At 39.8% G+C, this 22,826-nt stretch overlaps 1 protein-coding gene across 17 annotated transcripts in view; it reads right to left on the bottom strand.

Annotated features, from left to right (window-relative positions):
• The window catches only part of PTPRT (protein tyrosine phosphatase receptor type T), a 619,839-nt gene that overhangs the window by 99,395 nt on the left and 497,618 nt on the right, over positions 1 to 22,826 (bottom strand). For 12 of the 17 annotated variants that reach the window (XM_079978848.1, XM_079978862.1, XM_079978850.1 and 9 more), the window contains exons 13-14: positions 19,518 to 19,554; positions 9,642 to 9,698 (exon numbers count right to left, since the gene is read on the bottom strand). In XM_079978848.1, the coding sequence (XP_079834974.1) occupies positions 9,642 to 9,698; positions 19,518 to 19,554 (94 nt within the window). The remainder of the gene's footprint in view (positions 1 to 9,641; positions 9,699 to 19,517; positions 19,555 to 22,826) is intronic. The other 5 variants (XM_079978864.1, XM_079978849.1, XM_079978856.1 and 2 more) reach the window with 2 other exon arrangements.

Raw genomic sequence — 22,826 nt, 5'->3', positions numbered from 1 at the left:
ACACACACACACACATACACACATACACCATCCACCCAAACTAATTTTTCCCCCCACACAGTACCAGAAGTCTTTATGAAGTTCCCTCAGGTTTCTATACAGTTGTTTGTTTGACAGCAGAAGAGCTGCTTTCATAATGGAGCAGTCCCAAGAAGCATGTGGAGATCATACATGATCAATATAGTTCTGGGTATAGTCGACTATAAAACCATCTGTTGTGCTGAGCACATTTGAGTAAATGTGGAATATCGAAAGAACAAATTGCAGTAAATTCAGGGTGTATATAATACCCCATAATGTGTGGCGTACAAGTAGCTGTTCATCAAATTGAGCAATAAAGGTTCACATCACATTGCAGAATGCTCTGCTGCATATATGTTCCAAATGTAAAGGAAAACCTGCCTTGCTAGATAAAAATAATGATCAGAACCAGGGTCCCTCTAAAATTCTATGGTTCTACGGCTGGCTGCTTTTTCCATGTATTCCTGTCAGAGCTGTGACTGCATTTATTTGGAGGATATATTAAAAGTGTGGCCCTTAGTGTAAGAACCTCATGGTGAGTACCCCCACCTCTTTTTCTAGGAAAAAAAAAAACACTGATCAAAACTGAAATGAAAATCAATCTTAGTCCACACATTACATGTGCAATCTTTCTTTCATTAAAGTCAGTTTTCAAACTCTCACTGCTTCTAGTGAATCCGGAAGATATTAATGTCTCCAATCATACACATTTTGGTGGATCATTGAACTTGTACTCACATTGTACAATCCTCCTTTATGTGTTTTGTGTCTTTGTTTTTTTCATTATGAACTGTAGTATCACCTAACCTTGGTATTTATACTCAAACAGAATGTATATGTTTTTCAATTAATTTCACTTGGTTCAATGTCCCTAGTTTCCTCATGTTCTTTGCATGAGGCTTTTGCATATCTTGATTTGCATGATGAAGTTACATACATTTGAGAATTGTCCTTTTCAGATGAAATCTCAAAAGTTTGTTGATACTGTTGCCCAAAAGTCACAAATCCCATCAACCCAGAAAATAATATGTCTTAAGGTGATAGATCATTTATCCACAGGAAACAAGTGTAAAATTGAAATGATATCCATACAATTTCAAATCCCATCAATCTAACACATAGAGCTACACATGCAACTTTGATAAAAGACATTTGAATTGTGTCAGGATGTTAAGTTTCAAAGCTCTCTAGAGCTTTCAACCTTTCTAACTCATTCTTTTGATTTTGGCCATGAACACACCTGGCGCTGTAATGACTGCCAAGTTAATAGTGAATTGTTTTAGAATTCGAACTACACATGTAAAATCTTCATCTAACGTAAATTTTCCTGAAGATATTCGTTGCTGGTGACATGAGGTTTTGTTTTGAGAAAAAATAAAAGAAGTAATTAAACGCATACAGATAATGGGCATGTGTCTTTGTTGCAAGTCCCTTTCACTACTTGAAATGATTTGAGAGTAATTCACTCTGAGGCCAGTCTTCGAAATGCAAAGAATCAGACGGAGACTTTTATCATATGTGGTGGATGTGTGATAAAGTAAAAAAAAAAATTGAGAATTGATCTATAATGAACTAAAAAAAGATGTTTAGATATACCTTTCTCAAAAAAACGGAAGCATTTCTGCTAGGTTTGATGGGAGAGGAAATTGCAAAGATAGATCAAAGACTATTTATGTACGCCACAGCAGCAGCGAGAACTTTAATGGTCCCAAAGTGGAAGTTACAGGAAGTACCTACAATGATGGACTTTGCGGAATTGGCCAGACTGACCTGCAGGATTCGGGACCAGGACGATCAAAAATTTCAGAGGGACTGGAGTAAATTTATTGTATATTTGAATCATAATTGCAAAAATCTGAAGACGCTAGCAGGATTGAAATAAATCCTACAATGTGGATAATAGAAGTGAAAGAACTAAAATTTGAGACAGGACTTGAAAGTGGAAAACCTGCTGGGGGCCACTAGGTGGCGCATTGGAAGATGGCTGACAATAACATCTCTCCGACCCACACAAGGTAATTTGGAGGCTATGATGGGGGTAATTAGCCTCCTTAACCCCCCCCCCAGGATTATGGGGGGGCGGCCCTTGCCTGCTGTGCCCTATACCACCCCCGAATTTGTGGGGGTGGGGGCACTAGGCACAAAGCCCTCCTGTGGGATTTTCGGCACTCCTCGACGCCGTCCCCGATTCGCGCCGCTGGTTGCAATGATCTTTAAAAGAAACAATTCGGACGTGATTAATTGCACATACATCAAGGAAAAAGGGGAGTAAATACTGCTGACAGAAGAGATCTCTGATAACAAGACAACAATAAAATACGAGAAGAACGTGAAGATACGGTATGATAAATGACTTAGGGGGGAGGGGGGGAAAACCTGCCTCTACCTTTTTATGTGATTTAACAAGAATCCCCTCCCCTAATGAGTCAGAAATTAAGGACTTAAGCTGTGGATTTAAGGCTGTGTGGAGATAAACTTTCGATCCAAAGCAATGTTTCAAGATGAAGCTGGAAAGCTAAGAGTTTTGGAGTGTCGCACTTAGAAAAAAATACTGTCGCCATTTTGTGAGGCTTTGTGGGAGCTCTTGGGTCTGGGAGGAGAAAGAGAGAAATAGAGTTGTTTTCATATCGTGAATCAACTCCTCGGTGGAACTTAAGAGCGACAAATGCCAAAATTTATGATGGAAAAAGTGATGTTATCTACAAAGGAGATATATGGAAACCATCTGGACTTAGTGGAGGAACGGGAAATCCACACAGGATTATTATACTTGCTATCGGCTTAAGGAGACTAACAGAAGAGATCGTAAAGGAAAAAGAGAAATTATACGAACAAGATATGATGTGGCAACACCAAGATAAGACTGGATAGAATTATGAACTTTGTTTGGACTGATTGGGACTGATTTGGACATTAACGCAGTAATAAGAACATGATCTGAATTCCCCTTTGGATCTTGAAGTATGGGTTCCCCCAACAAAATTTAAAAATTTGGCTTTGTAATTCGGAATTTATATGATGTGATTTAATTTGATGTGATTGGCCAGTTAATAAAAATTATTTAAAAAAAAGAAAAGAAAGAAAGTGGAAAACCTGCTGAAGGGAAGAAGGGAAGTCGTATGCTCAGCAAAGCAGAAAGTTTTATGTTTGTTATTGCATTGTTGAAAATATTGTTTAAGGAAGAAAATAATAAAAACATATTATTTTTTTTTTAAAAGAGGAGGCCAGTCTTTATAAGCAGTTTGCTGATCCTCTGGGGACAGCAAGTGCCCTTCAAGGAAAATTTCTGTTCCTTGCTGCCACATTTCAGCAGCAGAGATTCTTAGACTCCCTATGGTGTGGAAATTGAGCTCAAAGTCATGTGTTCTCCGAGTCCAAGTCCAGTTCTGTGGCCCTCTTTAGGTCCCAAGCTGAAACAAAGAAGTAGAAAGCTTCTTTTTATCCTATAAAACTGTCGAAGACCGACCTCTTATGCTTCTGCGTTTCCTTCTGCTGCAAGGATTCCTTAGTATCATGAGGACAGAGTACATTCCTCACCAATTTATGTCAATTATGTATGTGGGTAAGCTCCTTTTCTGCAAAGGAGTTGCTAACATTTGTAGGAAAGGATCCCTGCCATTTTGCATTCTTGTTATGTGTTTCTCTGCATCTTTTAACTAATTTTAAATTCTCGTAAGCTGCTTTTGCAATCACAAAACTGAAAGGCACCATAGAAATGTTTCAAAAATAAATAAACACACAAGTAAATTTGAAATACAGGGAGAAATAGGACATTCCTTGTCTGTGGAAAAGGGATGTAGCTCAGTGACAGATCACATTCACCCCCCAGCCTTTAAACAGACTATTGCATAAATGCTGGAGAGCTAGATGCTCCAATTATCTGATTTGCTTTAAAGTGGTTTCTTACATTCACTTTTCATTCCTTAGCCAATGTGTTATACTAAGGATGTTTTGATGCAGTTCCTACGCAATATATGGTAAGTTTCATTACAGTTCACTACATTCCTCCATTCTATTCTACTAGTTAATACTGAGTTTTATTCATACTAATGTGATCAAGAGAATTCTGCAAAGACACTTAGAAGATGCTAAACTGATCCTTGAGATGCTGATAAAATGAAAAGCAGCTAAATCCTATTTATGGCTTTGATGAATAAAATATTTAATTCATGATTCTTATTTTAGGATATGAAGATGACACACTTTTAAGCTACTTAGTTAACAAGGATTAAAATCAATCATAGGGAGGATCTGATAGCATTCCTGTAACAATTAGATATTTCTCAAAACTTTTATATCACTTTTTGCTGGGAAGATTCCTTTTAGCAACTTTTAAGCTGCTCCCGTCATGAATATATGCATACATACATGCACAAAATGATCAGCAGGTGTTAGCTATCACATTTCTTAACTATAAAGTAACTGAATGGGAAAACGGGACAAAAGATGAAAAGCAAAATCCAGTCCCAAGGCATGCTATGTGACCAACTCCATGTACAAACAGTGCTTATGGAAAGTTATTGGAAAAGAGAAATACAAGCCAACTTCCATTGAAGGAGTCCCCAGCACAACTCCAGGAACATCCCATGAAGATTTGTTTTTATAGCCATAGAAATGAATGTGGTTACACATGCCATTTTTTTATGAATTTAGCTTAGCATAGGAAAATGGAGCAGCCTAGACTTTCTACAGATTCTGATGCATATTTTGGCTGTGCAGCAGAATGATATGTGCATATGTAGGGGGGTATCGAAGCTACTCGCCTGCCAACCTAGCAGGTTGCAAGTAGATAAATAGGGACCGCTTACTGGCGGGAAGGTAAACGGCGTTTCCGTGTGCTGCGCTGGCTCGCCAGATGCAGCTTTGTCACGCTGGCCACGTGACCCGGAAGTGTCTCCAGACAGCGCTGGGCCCCGGCCTCTTGAGTGAGATGGGCGCACCAACCCCAGAGTCTGTCAAGACTGGCCCGTACGGGCAGGGGTACCTTTACCTTTTTATCGAAGCTACTAATATAAGTTTGACCAAACTGCGGGAGGCAGTAGAAGACAGGAGTGCCTGGCGTGCTCTGGTCCATGGGGTCACGAAGCGTCAGACACGACTAAACAACCACAAGGGGGATATCAAATAAAAAAGAAAGGCAAGCATAAGGAGTTAAGATGCTAGCTAAGATTCTGGCCCTGGGAAATATTTAAATTGGCTTTTTCAGCTGGAGAGTTAACGGATTGTAATACAATCTGGAAGTAAGAAACTAGCAGGCTAAGTATTTGTCTTCTCAGAAGAAGTCGTAATATGTAAAATGAATTTCCTTTAAAAATAACTTGGTGCATTACACAGAAGTAACTAGAGAAGAAAAGTTTAGGATATTAAGGCATGCCATACAGACAATGAGCCAAAGATTTTTTAACTAAAGTTGCAATCACAAACTAAGGGGGGAAATGAATTCATAAGAATATATATGATACAGAGATAAGAGTGAAAGTTGTATCTTGTTCCTATGACATAAGAGAAAATTAATGAAGGTTCTGGTATCACCACAGCCACCCAAGTTCACAAATAAGGAGTAGGAGAAAACAGAATGGCATTACATTAAAGCCTGATGTAATAACTGCACACTTTTGTTGCTTGTTGGGATGAATTGTTGGAAATGCTCTGGTCTTTTGTGCCCAATTTTCCTGTTCCAGCTGACAATATATGTTGGGAAAGGTGTTTCTTTTTGATCCTCCTCACTCCAGGGGCGAAACAAAGCCTACTTAAGTACAACTGTTGGCACTATAGAACCTGCAATCATCCCTGGAGTCAAAAGGAAGCCATTTCATCTCAGTAGTGTTTGGTTTACATATCAAAGGGATCCAAGCACTGAAATGTTTTCCTTCTCCCCAACCCAGATGGGAAATAATCTTTGGCGGATCCTGCATGGCAAATAACTTCAGTTAAGTGTTCTATGGAGAGATGGGGCTTGAAATAACATCTGAGGCTCCCTACAATCCTGTGCGGTGTGGGTGAAATGGGCAGAAGGCAAATGAAACACGCTGGGTTTTTCAGTATAAGAACCGTAAGTTATAATGATTTGGTGTTTAGCACCATTTTGAGGTTTCGCCTCTTGCTCCTCTTGGTTTTTGATTCTGCCCCCTTTCCCCCCTTGGGCCCAAGGAAAACATCTTATCTGCAGATGCACAAACTGTAACAGCCACTTGTTTGATCTTTAAGTGAAGGCACCAATTGAAACAAAGCAAATCTTCCATGTAAACACTTCCCGACTGCAATATCAGCCACAACCCCATGTATTCTTAAGGTACTCATGTTGTGTGGGTGGGTTGCTGGCTAGGCCCTCTCTTTTCAACAGCTGCCTATTTCTTTCATCATTATTAAAAGTCTATTGCTGTTACAGAGTTCTTAGACATTATACCTGAAATAAGAACCTAAATGCATTAATAATAATAATGGCTGCAGCGGGTGATGGGCTCCCAGAGAAATCTATTTAAGAAACTAAGGCATCATGTATTAATAATAATAGCTTTGGGCTTGTCATGCCTTTGGAAGCTTAACTTTATGGACATTTAATGACAATCATATATTCATGGTAACCTTTTGAAGCAACCCAGAGAGAATGAACAATTGTAATTCATGTTGTTCCAGTGAAACAGCTTTTCTCCTTCGGGATCAGGCGAGCACACCTCAAGCAAAGGTGCTAAGGCATGTAAATTATTAAGAGAATGTCAATCCAGTGACTGTTCATAGATATATTCTTTTAAAGCTGTAATATTCCTTCTGGTTTGATGCACCCTTTTGCCTTGGTGCTTATGGCAATCATCTGGATAAAGCTTTATGCAATGCAGAGGGGTGCTAGATGCCTTGGCTGAGCTAAAGACCTTTTTCATGTACTCCATCTGTTATAATAAATGGAGATGTTGTCTATGCCATCTTCAAATGTACTCCTATATCCTGTTTTCTACTTCTGGATCTAGTCATGTGAGAATGCCTCCAATCCCCCTCTCCCCAACTCAATTAGGCTGGCATTCATTTCATTTGTAAGACTATGCTACAGAAGCAGCAAGTTCTCAACATGTACGTTTCAAACAAGGTGGAAGGGAAGGGCGCTGAAGTTTTGGAGAAAAGTGTCCCTATAAACCAAACAAATATGTGCATTTCAACAGATTTGTTTTTCTGACCTAGGGTATCACTTGGTAAGAATTCTATAAACCATTGTTGCTAACACTTTATCATGGTGATACAGGAGCCTACACTCAAAATATCTTTCGGAAAGAAGAGAAGTGACACAAGGAAAATATTCATGGATCAAGCCTAGGATGAAATGCAGCAAACCATTTGAAAATGAGTTTGTAATGAAATAGACCTGTCAAAGGAATAGCATTCAAGTGTAAAAAGATAAATTGCAATAATAAATTTGACATGAGATTAGGTCTGTTTTAAGGATGCATTATCTGTCTACGAAGCTGGAATACATTTTGAAAAACAATAGAGCTGTTCTAATTTAATCTGAATGAACAAGACCTATTAAACGAGCAACCTTTTTAAAGAACAGCTTTCTGATGTTGCAAAGTTATTCATGTATTGATTGAGGAGAGGGTTCAACCTGAATTTCCTTTTTGTTTTACAGGAAATTGATTTTAAGTGTTGCAATCAGTACATTAAGGTCTCTGTGCATTTTTGAGCTCCTGTCACTGATTTAATGTGCAATAAGTTTAGTATATGCTCTTCCTGTGTCATGTGACTTTTCCACTGACTTTGTTGCAAATACTTCCATGTGCACACAGTGACAATAAGTGCACAGAATTGCCCCCCCCCCCAATTAAAGTCAGTGGGAAAGGTCTTCGAAGAGCAAGCTGCTAATACTATGCACTCCAAAGCAGCTGTTTCATGGAATGGCTTTTTGCTAATAAAGCATTAAACAAAATAGGATCCATATTTCAAGGAACTCATTCGGTAGCATTTTATTTATCTACCTGATCCACTGCTGTTGAATACTTCTGCAAGAATAAGAGCCAAACCAAAATGAATAGAAAATTCTTCCCAGTTCTCATGTGTAGTTCACAATCAAATAGTACTGTCAGACTACAGTCTACAAACAACACCAACACCAACACCAAAACTTATTAACCACACCAAAGATCCTCTAGCCTCAACTCTTCCAAGACAAGGAGGAATAGTTATTTCCTCCCATTTTCTATGCTAGTTTATTATTCCTATCATTTTTTGCTTGTAATGCCAGAAAGCAGAATCACATGCACTGTCCACACTCTGTATCTATGTATGATTAGTTTAATGCATGTATGTTGTAGAGTCTACATTCAATACTCAGAAGGTTCTTTCCATGACCAGGGAAGGCATTTATCAGTATTTGCAGAGGCACATACCATCCTCTCCCACCCTTAAGCATTCAACTTGTAAGTGAATATGGCTCATCTACCCAATCCAGAATGCTTGAATACGTCACCACTTCATATTGCGCAACAGCTCCGCTAATCCATCCAGCAATAAGAACTAGTGGAAAGAGGTCATGACTGTAATTCAGGATAAAAGAGGAGGAGGAGGAGGAGGAGGAGGAGGAGGAGGAGGAGGAGGAGAAGAAGAAGAAGAAGAAGAAGAAGAAGAAGAAGAAGAAGAAGAAGAAGAAGAAGAAGAAGAAGACGACGACGACAACGTCGATGTCTGGAGATTGGGAAACGGAGGGCTGTCTCTTGAAGATGTTAGATGTAGGGATGTTAGATGTAGGGTTTCTTCACCTTCCTTGTGAGGTAAGAGTAATAACACCAATATGTTTTTCCTTTCATAGTTTTGGAAATCTTAAAGATACAGGTGTCTGAATTAGCTGAGAGGTGCCTGAACTCGGTGAGAGGTAACAAAGAAACTCTGGATAGAATGGAGACTTCATTATCTAGTATCCCAATATAATGCTGAAAAGCTTGGCCAATTTAGAGAGATTTAGCCCTTTAGCAAATTACTCTTGTGCTTTCAAGGGCTATCCCACTAGTGTGCATGTTGTGTGTAGCTCAGTATGCCCTGCTGTGTGCATATGGCCATGACAACATATATTGGGATACGGCTTTAAGAATGCCATCAATATATTTTCTCGGATGTGCAAGTTGAAAATTGGACTGCATGTCTGCTGATGTAATCCTTCCAAACATTTCAGCAGATATCCTGAAAGGATATTTTACAGCATCACTTCAAAAGCCACTGGTGACCTTTCTGCCTGCTACTTTCCTGAGAGTGGAATAGTAGTGCCAGTGGCCTTCACGTTTTAATTGTCTACTAGAAAGGTATCTAGAAATGGAATCAATGAAAAGATGAGTCACCCTCTCTTGGCGATAGGACCTGGACCATAATTAACATTCCAAGGATAGTTTGGCAATACCATGTTATCTCCACGTGGTTCTGGGTGCCATTCTAAGTGCAGCAATCCACTTAACTACTACATGTAAACATTCAAATTGGATTTGAGATAGCCTAATGCAGAAAGTATTTAAAAATCTCCTGTAAACAAATCAGCCTGGCATCATACTTGTTTCGGCATGCAGGCAAAACATGACACGACAATCTTGCAACTGCCAAAATGGTTTGCATTTTCATGACACCCCCTTTCCTGAACTGATAATCACCTGTGCTCATGAGGCTGGGCGGGTTTCGGGTGGTCACCTGTTGCCTACTTATTACTGCTAAGAACAAGGAAAACGGTCCCCAGGCAGCATGCACAAGAGAGAAAAGAAAAAAGGAAAATAAAAATAAAATTGTGCCACTTAATAAAACTGCATTTTAATTCCAAGAACTTGTACTCAGAAAAAAATGAACCTTGAGAGATATGGAACCATTTATGAGCCCTCTGCCTTCGTTTCAATTAGGTGGTAAAATTAATGAAACATGCTTTGAGAACACAGGAGGTAATTGTTTCCCCCTTAGCAAGAGAATGCAATTTTCACTAATAAAGTGTCAATACTAACATATATTGTTTGGGGAGAGGGGGGGGGGGAAAATCAGTTCATGCCAAAAGAACGGTTCAAATTAAAATAAGAATATAAAATACACGTCATTAGGTAAACTAAAGGGGCAAAAACTGATTAAAAATCCTTTTTGAATTAAAATTCTGTAGCACAGAACTGGCAAATTGGGGTTTAATTATCAGCTGATATTAAAGGGGTTCTTGTTACACAAATTATATGCATTCAAGTTCCCAAATCTGTTGGATTATTATTATTTTCCTCAGCAGACCCCCCACTTCATTCTAATTTAATTGGTGGGTACCATTTTATGGATGAAAAAGGCAAAAGATACAAAGGAGATAATACCAGCAGTAAATAAAAGGAAGAAGGAAAATCATTTTGGATTTAATGGGCAGACAGTGTAAGTGAATATAAAGTAGTCACAGACAAACAGGCAAAACACATATATTTTTAAAACAAACATGTCAACGTGAATGTACATTTATGGTAACTGTGGGGGAAAATAGTAAGTCCAGAAGGAAGGGCACAAAAGCAGGTGCAGATACTCAGTCTTACCTTTTAGTTTAGCTAATAGAGAAACATATTAATTCAGGTGTTCTAAAAATGACTTCAGTAAACATGTGAGGAGTGGGGTTGATCATGTGATAAGTGCTCAAGATTATGCACAACAACAACAAATGTTTGGTAGCTCTCCGAGACGGAACACCAGACTAGGTGGACTGATTTAGCAATTCACTATTTATTGTATCTTTATCAAAGGCGGGCCATAATGCTCACCCCCAATTTGCCACCCCAATCACAGGTAGCATTGGAGCAGTTGTGTCAGGGTGGTTTGGGGTAGGGTAGTTACAAGATCAATGTCCTGGGGCTTTGCAGATTTGGTACTCATGGGTACCAGATGCCTGAATAGGGCTTCCAGGAGGGACAAATATTGACAGCAGTGGCCAGGGTTCTGCTGAAGGTGGTGAAACAAACAAACCACTACAAAGAAAGAAAGAAATGTTGAAATAAAACATAGTGTTATGAGTTTGGTTGGGTGGGTGGGCAGGCTGGATGCCAATACATAATTCCTGGATCCAGCAAGTGTTAAAATCTAATGAAAGGTTTGAATTGTTAGAATAGCCAGAAATTACTTCATGCTTTATCCTGTATTTTTATCGTGAACTGCCCTCAGATCTTCAGATGAAGGGTGGTATATTAACTTAATTTAATAATAATAATAATAATAATAATAATAATAATAATAATAATAATACAATGGCCATTCCTCTAAATTTGGGTTGTTAACATAACAATGGAAGTGGTTCTGTATCAGAGAGCAAATGGGTGGTCCCTCTCCCTCAACTCAATGGTAGTTAGTTAAAAGAAGGAGAGAGCTGAGTTTTGTGTGTGTGTGCTAGAAGCTAGAATCCTTTGAGGTAGAGACATGCCTGATTTATGCTTGTATCCAAGGCAAGAGAAGAAAGACCCTCCATCATAGGCTCCGGTTGTATACAGTTTATTTGTAAATAAACCACACTGGGCAACAATTTTTTACTTTTTGAATTTTGTCTAGATTTCTACAATTGATTTAGGGTATTTTTGCACTGCTGAATCAGGAAATGGCATCCGTTTCTCTCCATCAGGTCAGGTTTTTGTGCTATGTTGATTTGAAAAAAATCAGATCTTGTGACAAAATCAATTACATTTTTGTGTCATTATCAGCTGATTTTTGTCAACACATATCATCCTAAATATGTTTTTAAGAGAAAAAAAAATGTTTTTCCAACAACATATATTGATTACCTGATAGAAACATTGATTACTGTAAACTGAATGGTGGGCATTGATAAAGGTAGGTACACGTAAATTGCATGTTGCTTCACCATTTTTCAAACTTCAGGGCTTGAACTTCCGTATCTTGGAACTCCTGGAATGCTCAGCGGCAGGGAGGTCTCTCTTCAGAGTCCAACTGTAGTCAGCCATCATGACTGCGTCCCAGCGACCCTGATACCTGGTCTCCATCTCTTTCATGTCCTGATGGAATCTCTCCCCCTGCTTGTCACTCATTGAACCCGGGTTCTCAGGAAACCGGTCCATATGTGAAAATAGGTAGTGCATCTTGACGCTCATGTTACAGCCCAGGTTTCTGAAAGCAGTCAGCATGTTGTTGACAAGTTCTGCATAGTTTCTGGCCTTATTGTTGCCAAGAAAGTTCTTCACTACCAGAACAAATGTCTTCTATGCTTCCAGTTCCATTTCGTTCATTGAGTTTCCGATCTCTGGATCTCTGATGAGCTGACGGATCTGAGGACCGTCAAAGATGCCAGCTTTCAACTTCTCCATGGTCAATCCTGGAAAAGCCTGGCACCATCCTTGTCCAGAGCCTTGGTGAACTGCTTGATTAAGCCGAGCTTGATGTGCAGCGGTGGGAAGAGTATTCTGTCTCTGTCCACCAGAGGGTCGTTGATGACGTTCCTTTCTCTGCAAGGCACCAATTCCTCCTGCACAGGCCAGTCCATCTTCGTGTAATGCTGAGCATGGTCCCTACTATCCCACATGAACAGAAAACATGGGTACTTGGTGAAGCCAGACTGTGGTCCCAACAAAAAGTTCACAATCTTCAGGTCAACACAAATAAACCACTTATGCTGATCATAACCAATTTTCTCCAGCACATACTTCACCACTTCATAGTTCTCCTTCAGTGTACTCGAGTGAGCCAGGGGTATAGAGGCAAACTGGTTGCCATTGTGTAGCAGAACACATTTCAGTGATCGCTTGCTGCTGTCAATGAACAGTCTCCAATCTTTGGGTTCGTACTGTGGCACTCCAAGCCCCATTAACTTAGTTTTGATCCCCCAACTTTATGCTTTGCCGCACCAATTTATGGACGATTTTGAGGTTTTATGACTTCAGACTGATCCCTTTTCGACATAATCACCCAGAACTATCAGACCTGAATACTTCTTGTCATTAAAATAATCATTTCCAATCAAAACAATTATTTGACATGGCATTTTATCCCCACCAACTTCTTCTAAAATGCTCCACACAAGCGTACATGTGAACAAAAACGTAAAAAAATGACATGTGGCCATAGCTCAAAAACTTGACCTGATTGAGCAAAACCAATGTGATTTTTGGATTCAGCACATCAGATTTGTCCTAAATCAACTGAAAAAAAATGCAGACAACAAATTTGTTGTTGACCAGCGCCATATATCCTAAAGGGTAAAGGTAAACCTAAGGTAAAGGATCCCTGGACGGTTAAGTCCAGTCAAATTTGACTATGGGTTGCAGCGCTCACCTCCGCTTTCAGGCCGAGGGAGCCGGTGTTTGTCCGCAGACAGCTTTCTGGGTCATGTGGCCAGCATGACTATGCCACTTCTGGTGCATGGAACACCGTGACATGTACCAGAGTGCACGGAAATGCCATTTACCTTCCCGCAGCAGCGGTACCTATTTATCTACTCACACTGGTATGCTTTTGAACTGCTAGGTTTGAAAAGACAACACAGCCTCTGCTGTCCCTCATTTTGAAGGAAACATGAACCCTGGGTAAGCACCTGGAACCCCTGGAATCGCTGGGAGATTGGAGTGGCATACAACAACAGAAAGGTTGGGAATATTCCTACCCTGGTGTGCTGAAATGAGCCTGCTCCCCAACTTTACAAATTGTTAGGAAGTTTTCCTTTAGTTTAACTGAAGTTTTAGCCAACATGCCACCCCAAATTTCACAATTGGGGAAACCCAGCCAGATGGGCGGGGTATAAATAATAAATTATTGTTATTGTTATTGTTATTGTTATTGTTATTGTTATTGTTATTGTTATTGTTATTGTTATTGTTATTATTATTGTTATTGTTATTATTATTACAATTGGTAAAGTGAAATGAAATCAGCTTGGTCCTAGTTCTTTTGTTCTTTTAAATTGTCATGGAGATTCATATTGTAGAGTTCCATGCAGGGTGCCACTGGCATGATATGTGCTGGATGGATGTCATGCACCATTTTCAATTCATGTATTATTTGGGCAAGGAGAAAGAGAATTAGAGCTTCTGGTGCTCAGAAACAGGAGAGACAGAGATCTTCCCAACTTATGCAGGAATGGAAGGGTGAGCAGCCATGCAAGGGGGAGGACTGAGGAAAGTATATTGGTTAAGCTGTTTGGGATCAAGCTGTTTTGTGGTTTTTCAAGGGGAAGGTAATGGCTAAAGGAACAAGATGCCATTCCAGACTGTCTCCAGTTCAAGACACAAACACCAAACAGAGAGCAGGTGGTCTGACCACAGCAGAGCCTAGAATGAAAAAAAATAACTCTAAGGCACATGATGCATGCACAAGAAGGGAGAACTTGTGATGAACAGAATTGTGCCCTTTTAGGGAACAGTATTTTGTTATTTTCTTAAAGAACCCAACTACTATGTAAATCTTTCCTGTTTTATGCTGTAGAGAACCATGTCCTTTTCCTGAAGGATTTAGGATTATATGCTGGTCTATGACCAAAATAAAGATTTGATTTAGGATTAGGAATAATAGTAGCATTCAGAATGGTTTTAGAACCCCTGCCTAAATGAGCCCCTGTGCCATTACAACCAGCTAATGCCTGGATGGTGAGTTCAGTTCAATCCAAATAATAATAATAATAATAATAATAATAATAATAATAATAATAATAATAATAATAATTTATTACTCATACACCACCCAACTGACTGGGTTTCCTCCCATTAGGACTGCATCTCCAGTTACATGGAAGCACTCTTGGGATTATATAATACTAGTATTATAACACATACTTATATTAGAAGAAGAAGACATAATGTCTAGTAGCCATTGATAATAGAGAACTGCTCATGCTTACATTCCATTTTAAACCTCCACTATTATTATTATTATTATTATTATTATTATTATTATTATTATTATTATCAGCAAAACCTACATTATTACTATTATTACCAGCAAAACTCTCCCCTTATCAGATACAATTACAATAAAGAAAAATGTTTCCAGGTGGCATACATGTATCCTTTCTTGAATAAGATTTTAGCCCTCTTTGTATATTATACATAAGAAGAGGATATGTGTGATGGCAGGGCAGAAGTGGTTGGCAGGAAGAAGTGGCACTGCAGATCTGGCCTCCCAACCACTGTGTAGGGGCAGGGGTGAAGCAGGGTGGTGGTGAGGTCAGGGTGGAGTCGGTGCACTTGTGGAGCCAATCTGATGTTTGTTCCATTACACAGGCACCTCCCTCCTGACCTCAGTGCTAAACTGGCTCCAACGGCATCCAGGTAAGCAGTAGAGATGCTGCCGCCTGGAGGTAAGGTCCACAGTGGCATCAGTCCCTGCTGACCACCCCTCCAACAGGGGTTTTAGGGCTGCATATCTTGCCCCACCCATCAAAGTCATATGGCTTTTCTCCCACCCGCCATTACTGTGTTTTTCACAACATGTGCAGCAAGGAACCTGTTCCAGATGGCCTGATCCAGGTCTCTAAGTGTAATGGGAAACTTCTGCAGAAAATGGCAATGACATCCTGTCACCATGCTTTCCCTATTTATGTGAGTAACTCCAATACTTGCATGTATCCACAACAAAGGGAATAATGCTTTTCACTTCTTTTCAAGATTAATTGAAACCAGCCTATTTTATTTTATTTAATTTATCTTAATCAATAAAACTTGTTCACCATCCCTTCCCACATCTACCTTCCAGCTTTCACATCTCGTTGCAAAATTAACAAGTGATTTTCAGCAGAGCTTGCCTTTAAAAGGACATTTTAAGTTTTCTGTCTGAGCTATTTTAGAAAAGTAGCTGCCGATGGCAATTTGGAAGAAGGTTCATTAAGTATCTTTTCTGCTCCATATATTTTTGCCCATGTCCAAATTATCTTTCCAAATCCTCTTTGCTATCAGACAGTAAAGAGAGTGGAAGCAGTCCATAATAATCCAAACATACGTGAGAGCTTATTATCTTGAACCAGCCTGTTCATGGTGATCTGGAGGAGAAACCAACTGCATGTTCATTCTTAGTCACTATAGAAATGCATTGTCTACACCATATACAAAAATAGATTACCACAACATCATATTAGGGCTTTACTGGTGGCACACGTTCATTCAGGTTCATGGCAAATCCAGATCACCATGAGCCAGGGCATTTGCGTGTCTTACTTTACAGAGTACAGCTCCCTATTTGAGGAAGTCCTCTATTTAAACAGCTCTCCAGTTAAACTCTGGAGATATAGAACCCAAAGGTCTTTATTGCATCTCTTCTCTCTGTCCCTCCCTCCAGCAGCAAGAGAATTGGCCTTTTCAGCCATGGGAATGCTCTCCCCAGGAAGTCTTGCTTGGTGCTAACAGCTTTTTAGTATCAGACAAAGATGTTAAATTTTCTTCCAGGCATTGAGTGTTAATCTTCTATACCAGCTAATGGATCCCCCCCCCCCCGCCAACCCCTTGGCCTTTTTTTGGTGATGAAGCCTGTGTTGGAAGGATGGAGGTATTTGCTTTTATGGCCTCTTTGCCTTAAGTGTGTCCAATTGTTTTTTTGTGTTGTTGTTGCTGTTTTTGCCCTGTGTGATGGGATTTTGTCTTTCTACATCAAGACTTAATGTGGCAAGCAACCACAAAACAAACATGTAATTATTAAATTTGCAACTATGCCATTGCATTTGTTAACTATTGCATATGCTAATTCAGGCCAATTTTATGCAAATCTCTGTCCTCTTTGTTGGTAACAGACTCCCTCTTTCTGGGTGATACTTAACTGCTCATTATGCCATGCGCTCAATGAAACTGGGAGTAAAGACAGGCAAGCACCGACCTACACAGGACATCATATACCAACATGGTGAAAAATGGTTTCAGGATTGCTAAATCCAGGGCAGGGGGAAGAAAGCCTAGTTAAAAAGAATTAACATTATAATTTCAATGGTATTATTGTATCTCGCGGTGTTTGTTAAAGTTTTAATGCAAGGGCATGAGAAAATAAATTATTTGAAACCCATTTTGCTTTTGTTGTTATTGCTACTACATACATAGGAGTTAAGGTAATGCATTGACAAAGAACTTCTACAGAGGAAAATGACAAGGAGAAAGTGTGAGCAATATACTAAAACAACTCCACAAGACAACAGCATGCAAGGGAGAAGAAGGAAACACACTCTGTTGGCTATAGAGGGGTGGCATAACCCATGTGCTGCATCACATCTTAACAGGTTTATGATCTCAGCATCTCTACCAGGTTCTGTGGCATTTGCTCAATGCAACAGAACTGCTATGGGCTGCTACTAGAGACTAGAAAGCTCTACAAAGCTCTCCTCTATTTTGGCACAGAAATGATGCAACCTCTTTAAAAGATTGCAAGCCAAAATGCCCACTCTCATTCCCATCATTCCTCTCCATCCTCAAAAGTCACCCCCATCCTTCAAATCACCCTTTACATTCTTTCCAAATGCCAGTGGTGCTGAGAAAAGCAATAGCAGCATGCAAGAATATATACATTTTTTTTTCTCCCATTCTTCTCTTCCTGTCCTCTTCCTGACATGATGTTTAGCAGTATGTCAAATAACAAAGCTGGGTGGCTGACAGAACACAGACCTCTCAGCCATCAGGCTTTGTTTCCAGATGTGTGTGTGTGTGTGTGTGGAAAGAGAAGCTCCCCTCTCCCTTCTCCATGCAAGCTCTCACTGGTGCTTGGGAGGGAAGGAAAGTGGGGATGTGTTGAAAGGACTGGTGGGGAAGAACTTTGGGGTGGTAAAGGCAGGTTGTGGGGCAGAGGGAAGCTGTGAATTCCTGCCTGGCTCCAATTTCAATATGAGTCAGACAAGAATTTCCCTTCTCCTTTTGAGGTGGATATTGTGGGTGCTCAGATCTGGCTTTGCAAGCCTGAGCTTTGGAAAACTAGTTTTTCCCATATGATTTAGGTAGCAGATCATAGATGGGTACTGAGATGAGATCTTTCTCAGTTGTCGCTTCAGTGTTTTCAACTGACGTATGTGTGTGTGTACACATGTGTGCTAGGTGCAGTCTTACATTCACATGTAAGCAAGAAATTATCGAAGAGTTCACCTTGTTTTGATACATTATTGTTATTATTAATCAATATGAGAAACAATACTTTTTATGACAGAAAAGGGATGACCCAGACACACAATTTAATTGCTCATATGAGCAAGTCATTTTCTGGTAAAACCTACATTGGCAACGAATAAGGCACACAACAGAAACCAAAGGTTAAGAGTAGTCAAGAGCATTCCAGTTTTTATATCACTCCATGCCCATCATTTGACCACTATCTTATTCCTTGATGGTTTATTGTACATTGAGATTTCCTTGCTGGGCTTGTCCTGGACCAATTTGATAAGGCATAGAAGTACCCAAACAATAGGCTAACATTTCACATGTGACTACAAGAAATGAGGCAGAAGAAAGGATATGAGTTTTAAAAATTGTGCAAGAGCTGTGAAGCCCACTGTCAATTACACTGAGATAAACTGGGCTATATGATCATTATGCTATTCAGCATGATATCAGTGCAAAGGTTGGGCAAAATTTTGACAACACAAAGCTGTTTGCCAGGCAGTCTTTTTAACCACAATTCCCCTCCTCATTTCTACAATTGTGTTCAAGGGCATGTTTATTGAGAATGTAGAATTGGCTGAGAGATATTCTTTTTCTTTTCTTTACATTTTGTTACAAAATAAATTGCTTTATTGACACCTTTGCTAGCAAAGCTACCTCCGGGGTGATTCTCTTCCATTCTCAGGAGGTTCATATGAACTACTATAATCGAAAAAACATATTAGGACACATATAATGCTTTCCCACAGGAGCCACAACCTTGTCATTTAGACTGAGAGGTGACAAATGTATTATTTTAACAAAGCACTGCCATTTCACTTGGCTCAAGCTAGACACTGGTATGTGGCCAGTGGTTTGATTCCTTGTCTCATATTAGTTTTAATCTGAAGTCTTTCTTGTCAAGGTCACTGGAGATAAACCAGGAACAACTGCCAACCAGTATCAAGACAAGATTGACTTTTCAGAAACTGTTGAATCCATCCCCATTGGGAATTAATACATGCGGTTATCTTTGAACTGTTTGCAAGTTTGAATATCCCATCCTCACTCCCCATCCATAATGAAGACCAAGATACTAGAGTATTATATTCTCACAAGAGTAATAAGAACTGTAGGAATGAAGCTACAGAAAACAAAAGGGAAATGTTGGGAAGTTAAAACAACAACCACGGTCTGTCTGTACGAACAAACAAAAGCAGGTCTTCCCCAAATCCCACAAATATATTTGATAACTCACTTTTTCTGAATGAACCACATATAGTTTAAGGGACAAAAAAAAAAAAGAAAAAAAGCCACTTTTGATAAGAGAACCAAGTTATTCCATTACAACAGAACTACAAATTGTCCTATGGCACCTTAAAGATTACCTTGTGGCTGTATTTTCAATCACAACAGAACTGGTTTCCATATGAGCATTATGCTTAGAACTAGGAGTTTTGTTTTTCTAAAAAAAGGTCTTCAACATACCTTTTGTTGCCAGCCGGACACAGTTGATTTTGGTCTCCTGAAAATGACAGAATATGGAAAAGCATCAGGTATGTCTGCTTCTTTGTGTAAGAACAATTTAAGAAGTAGCACTCTGAGCCACACTGGACGACAGTGTCTTTCTGAACTATCCGTTGGAATGTGTAGCATAGTAAGTGCAAAATTGTTGTGCAAAATTCAGATGTTGTACATCTCTTGCAAGGGTATCACACGTCTTCATCAATGGGAATCAAACAACAGTATTTCATACCTAGGGGAAAAATGATAATGCCCACTAATACTGCAATAGCATCCACAGCTATTGCAGTAGCCTTGTGGAATAATAATAATAATAATAATAATAATAATAATAATAATAATAATAATAATATTTTTTTATTATTTATACCCCACCCTCCCCAGCCAAGGCCGGGCTCAGAGCAGCTTACAAGCAATAATAAAAACAAGATGAATGATTACAAACTTAAAAACAAAAATAAAATACAACATTAAAATAATGGAACATTAATATATTAAAATGTAGCCTCATCGCAGGAGGAGAAGGAAAAGAAAAAAAAGAGAGGGAGGGAGGGAATCAAATTGGCTCCAAGCCAAAGGCCAGGCGGAACAACTCTGTCTTACAGGCCCTGCGGAAATAAATCAGATCCTGCAGGGCCCTGGTCTCATGAGGCAGAGCGTTTCACCAGGCCGGAGCCAGAGCTGAAAAGGCCCTGGCTCTGGTCGAAGCCAATCTAACTTCCTTAGGACCACTAGGGTGTTGTTATTTATGGACCTTGAGGCTCTCCGTGGGGCATACCAGGAGAGGCGGTCCCGTAGGTACGAGGAATATGAATATGACTTTATGAGTATCACGTCAACTGATGGGTGGCTGTTCAGATAGAAACTATTCTGAAAAAGATGTTGCTGAATAACTCATACAGTATTTATCAGAAAAGTAGGGATAAGCACTTAACTGATTCACATAAAGAGCCCAAACACTCTATTAAAACTTTCACTACCAGACACTTGAAAGCAATAATATCTTATAAGCCTAGAAGATGTCTACCAGATACTAGAAAAAAATATGTCTCCCCTTAGGTACCTATTTTCTTAAATGATTTATATATCAGCATGAGCTGCTTTTCAACCATTCCTTTTCTGCACTAATCCAAAAGACTCTATGTATTAATGTACTACAGAAATATCTGCTGGTTATGTTTTATTGTACCATTTACAAAAGTAGTAAAGCAAGTGCCCTCTTTTAAAAATAATGAGTTGTATCTGTTGCTGTCATTCCATTGTACAATGGACTTCCTCTTGCACAATGGAACTTATCCTTGTAGCCACCACCCTCAAAATCTCCTTCAATGGGTTGGTAGGCTCTGCAAAGCAGATTTGGGGGGCACTGAAGGAGAGTAGGGGAAGGGGAAGTCCCACTGCACGAGTGGACCTCCACATGTGCAGCACTGGATGCAAGCCATTGATAATGTATTGTTAAAGGTAGCCATGTCCCCTGCAAACACACACAAACATACAATCAGTAATATTTTACATGATGGTATGTTGCAATACATTGTATCAGCCCCCATATTTGCATGCCAGATGTGAAAGCTGGACTTCTTTGCAGCCATCCCCATCATTTGTAGACTATCTCTAGGGCTTGTTTGGGGGCTTCTGGTCTGTCGGGTCCTGAAGTTCAGGCCTAAAGACACCACCAAATGGGAGGAGATCAGAAGGTCCTGAAGAAGCACATCCAATGAGTGTGAGTGGTTGTTCAGACAAGGAGCCCAGCTTAACTGACAGCAGGCTCTGATTCCTCCTGAGAACGTTAGAACAGACCTTCCGGATGAATCCAATGACCTATCTAGTCCTGCATCCTGTCCTCACAGGTGGCCAACCAGATGCCTGTGAGAAACCTGGAATCGGGACCTGAACACAAGTGCACTCTTGTCTCTTGTGGCTTTCAGCAATTGCTATTCAGAAGCATTACTACTTCCAACCATGGAGGCAGAGCATAGTCATCACGGCTAGTAGACATAGGTATTTTTAGATTATGGTTACTCCCTTCCTTGTTCCCGGAACTGCAGAAAACTCCACAAGATGCCTGGAGGATGGAGACATGAGAATGGGCCTTTTCTTCAGTGGCTCCCCATTTGTGGAATGCTCTCCCCAGGGAGGTTTGGCTGGCGTCTTCACTGAACACCTTTAGATGCCAGGCAAAAACTGCTCTCTTTAACCAGGCCTTTGGCTGATTGGCATCCAATGTCCTTTTAAAATGGGGGGGGCAGGTCCACCCCCATCGTTCAGCCCAGACACTGAGATCCAGCGCTGACGGCCTTCTGGCAGATCCCTCATTGCGAGAAGTGAGGTTACAGGGAACCAGACAGAGGGCTTCTCAGTAGTGGCACCCGCCCTGTGGAACACCATCCCATTAGATGTGAAGGAAATAAGCAGCTATCTTATCTTTAAAAGACATCTGAAGGCAGCCCTGTTTAGAATTTTTTTGAATATTTAATGCTGCATTGTGTTTAACACTCAGTTGGGAGTCTCCCAGAGTGGCTGGGGAAACTCAGCCAGATGGGCGGGGTATAAATAATAAATTATTATTATTAATATTATTATTGGGTTGTCTTTGTTTTTTTTTTTTTGTTTTTTTTGTTTTTGTTTTCATTATGTATTTTGTGCTTTATATATTGTGATTTTATGTTGTGGACCACCCTTTCTAATAATAGTAATACCTAATTCACTGTAAATATGTGCTACTGCCAGTCTTCAGAATCTCCCCCCCCCCCCTTCGCTACATTATTTATTGACACAGATCACACCCATATGGCCCATGAACACGTGCGCAACATAGCAAGCCTTTGTGGTTCTGAAAAGTTACTTTGTCAGGCAGTAATAGGCTGCAGGCTTTCCTTTCCACTTATGTTTTTACACTGTCATGTACAAGTCTCTGGTGTAATGAATACTGCATAAGTTACTGTAGGAAACAGGGCCCCATTAATATGGATACGTTTTGTGCACATTTTGCAAGCATCAGCATGGCATTGCAGAATGAAATTTCTACATCACCATATCTGAACAGTAATTTCAAAAGACGAAAATATTGTTCAGTTTCAATAACACCCTCTTATGGCAAATATGTTCTCCATGGGCTGGATTAGATAAAAAGATGCCTCTATATCTCATGGCATGGATGTTGATGATTTCTTCCCCCTAAAGCACTACTTGTGCAAGCTTTAGGAATATTTTAGACCTCCACGTCAGCAACTGAAAATCTTCCCACTAATTTATCAGTCTCAGAACTGGGGA

This window comes from Podarcis cretensis (genome assembly GCF_951804945.1).
Source record: "Podarcis cretensis genome assembly, chromosome: 6".
NCBI lineage: Eukaryota > Metazoa > Chordata > Lepidosauria > Squamata > Lacertidae > Podarcis > Podarcis cretensis.
This window is presented reverse-complemented; position numbering and strand designations above follow the sequence as displayed.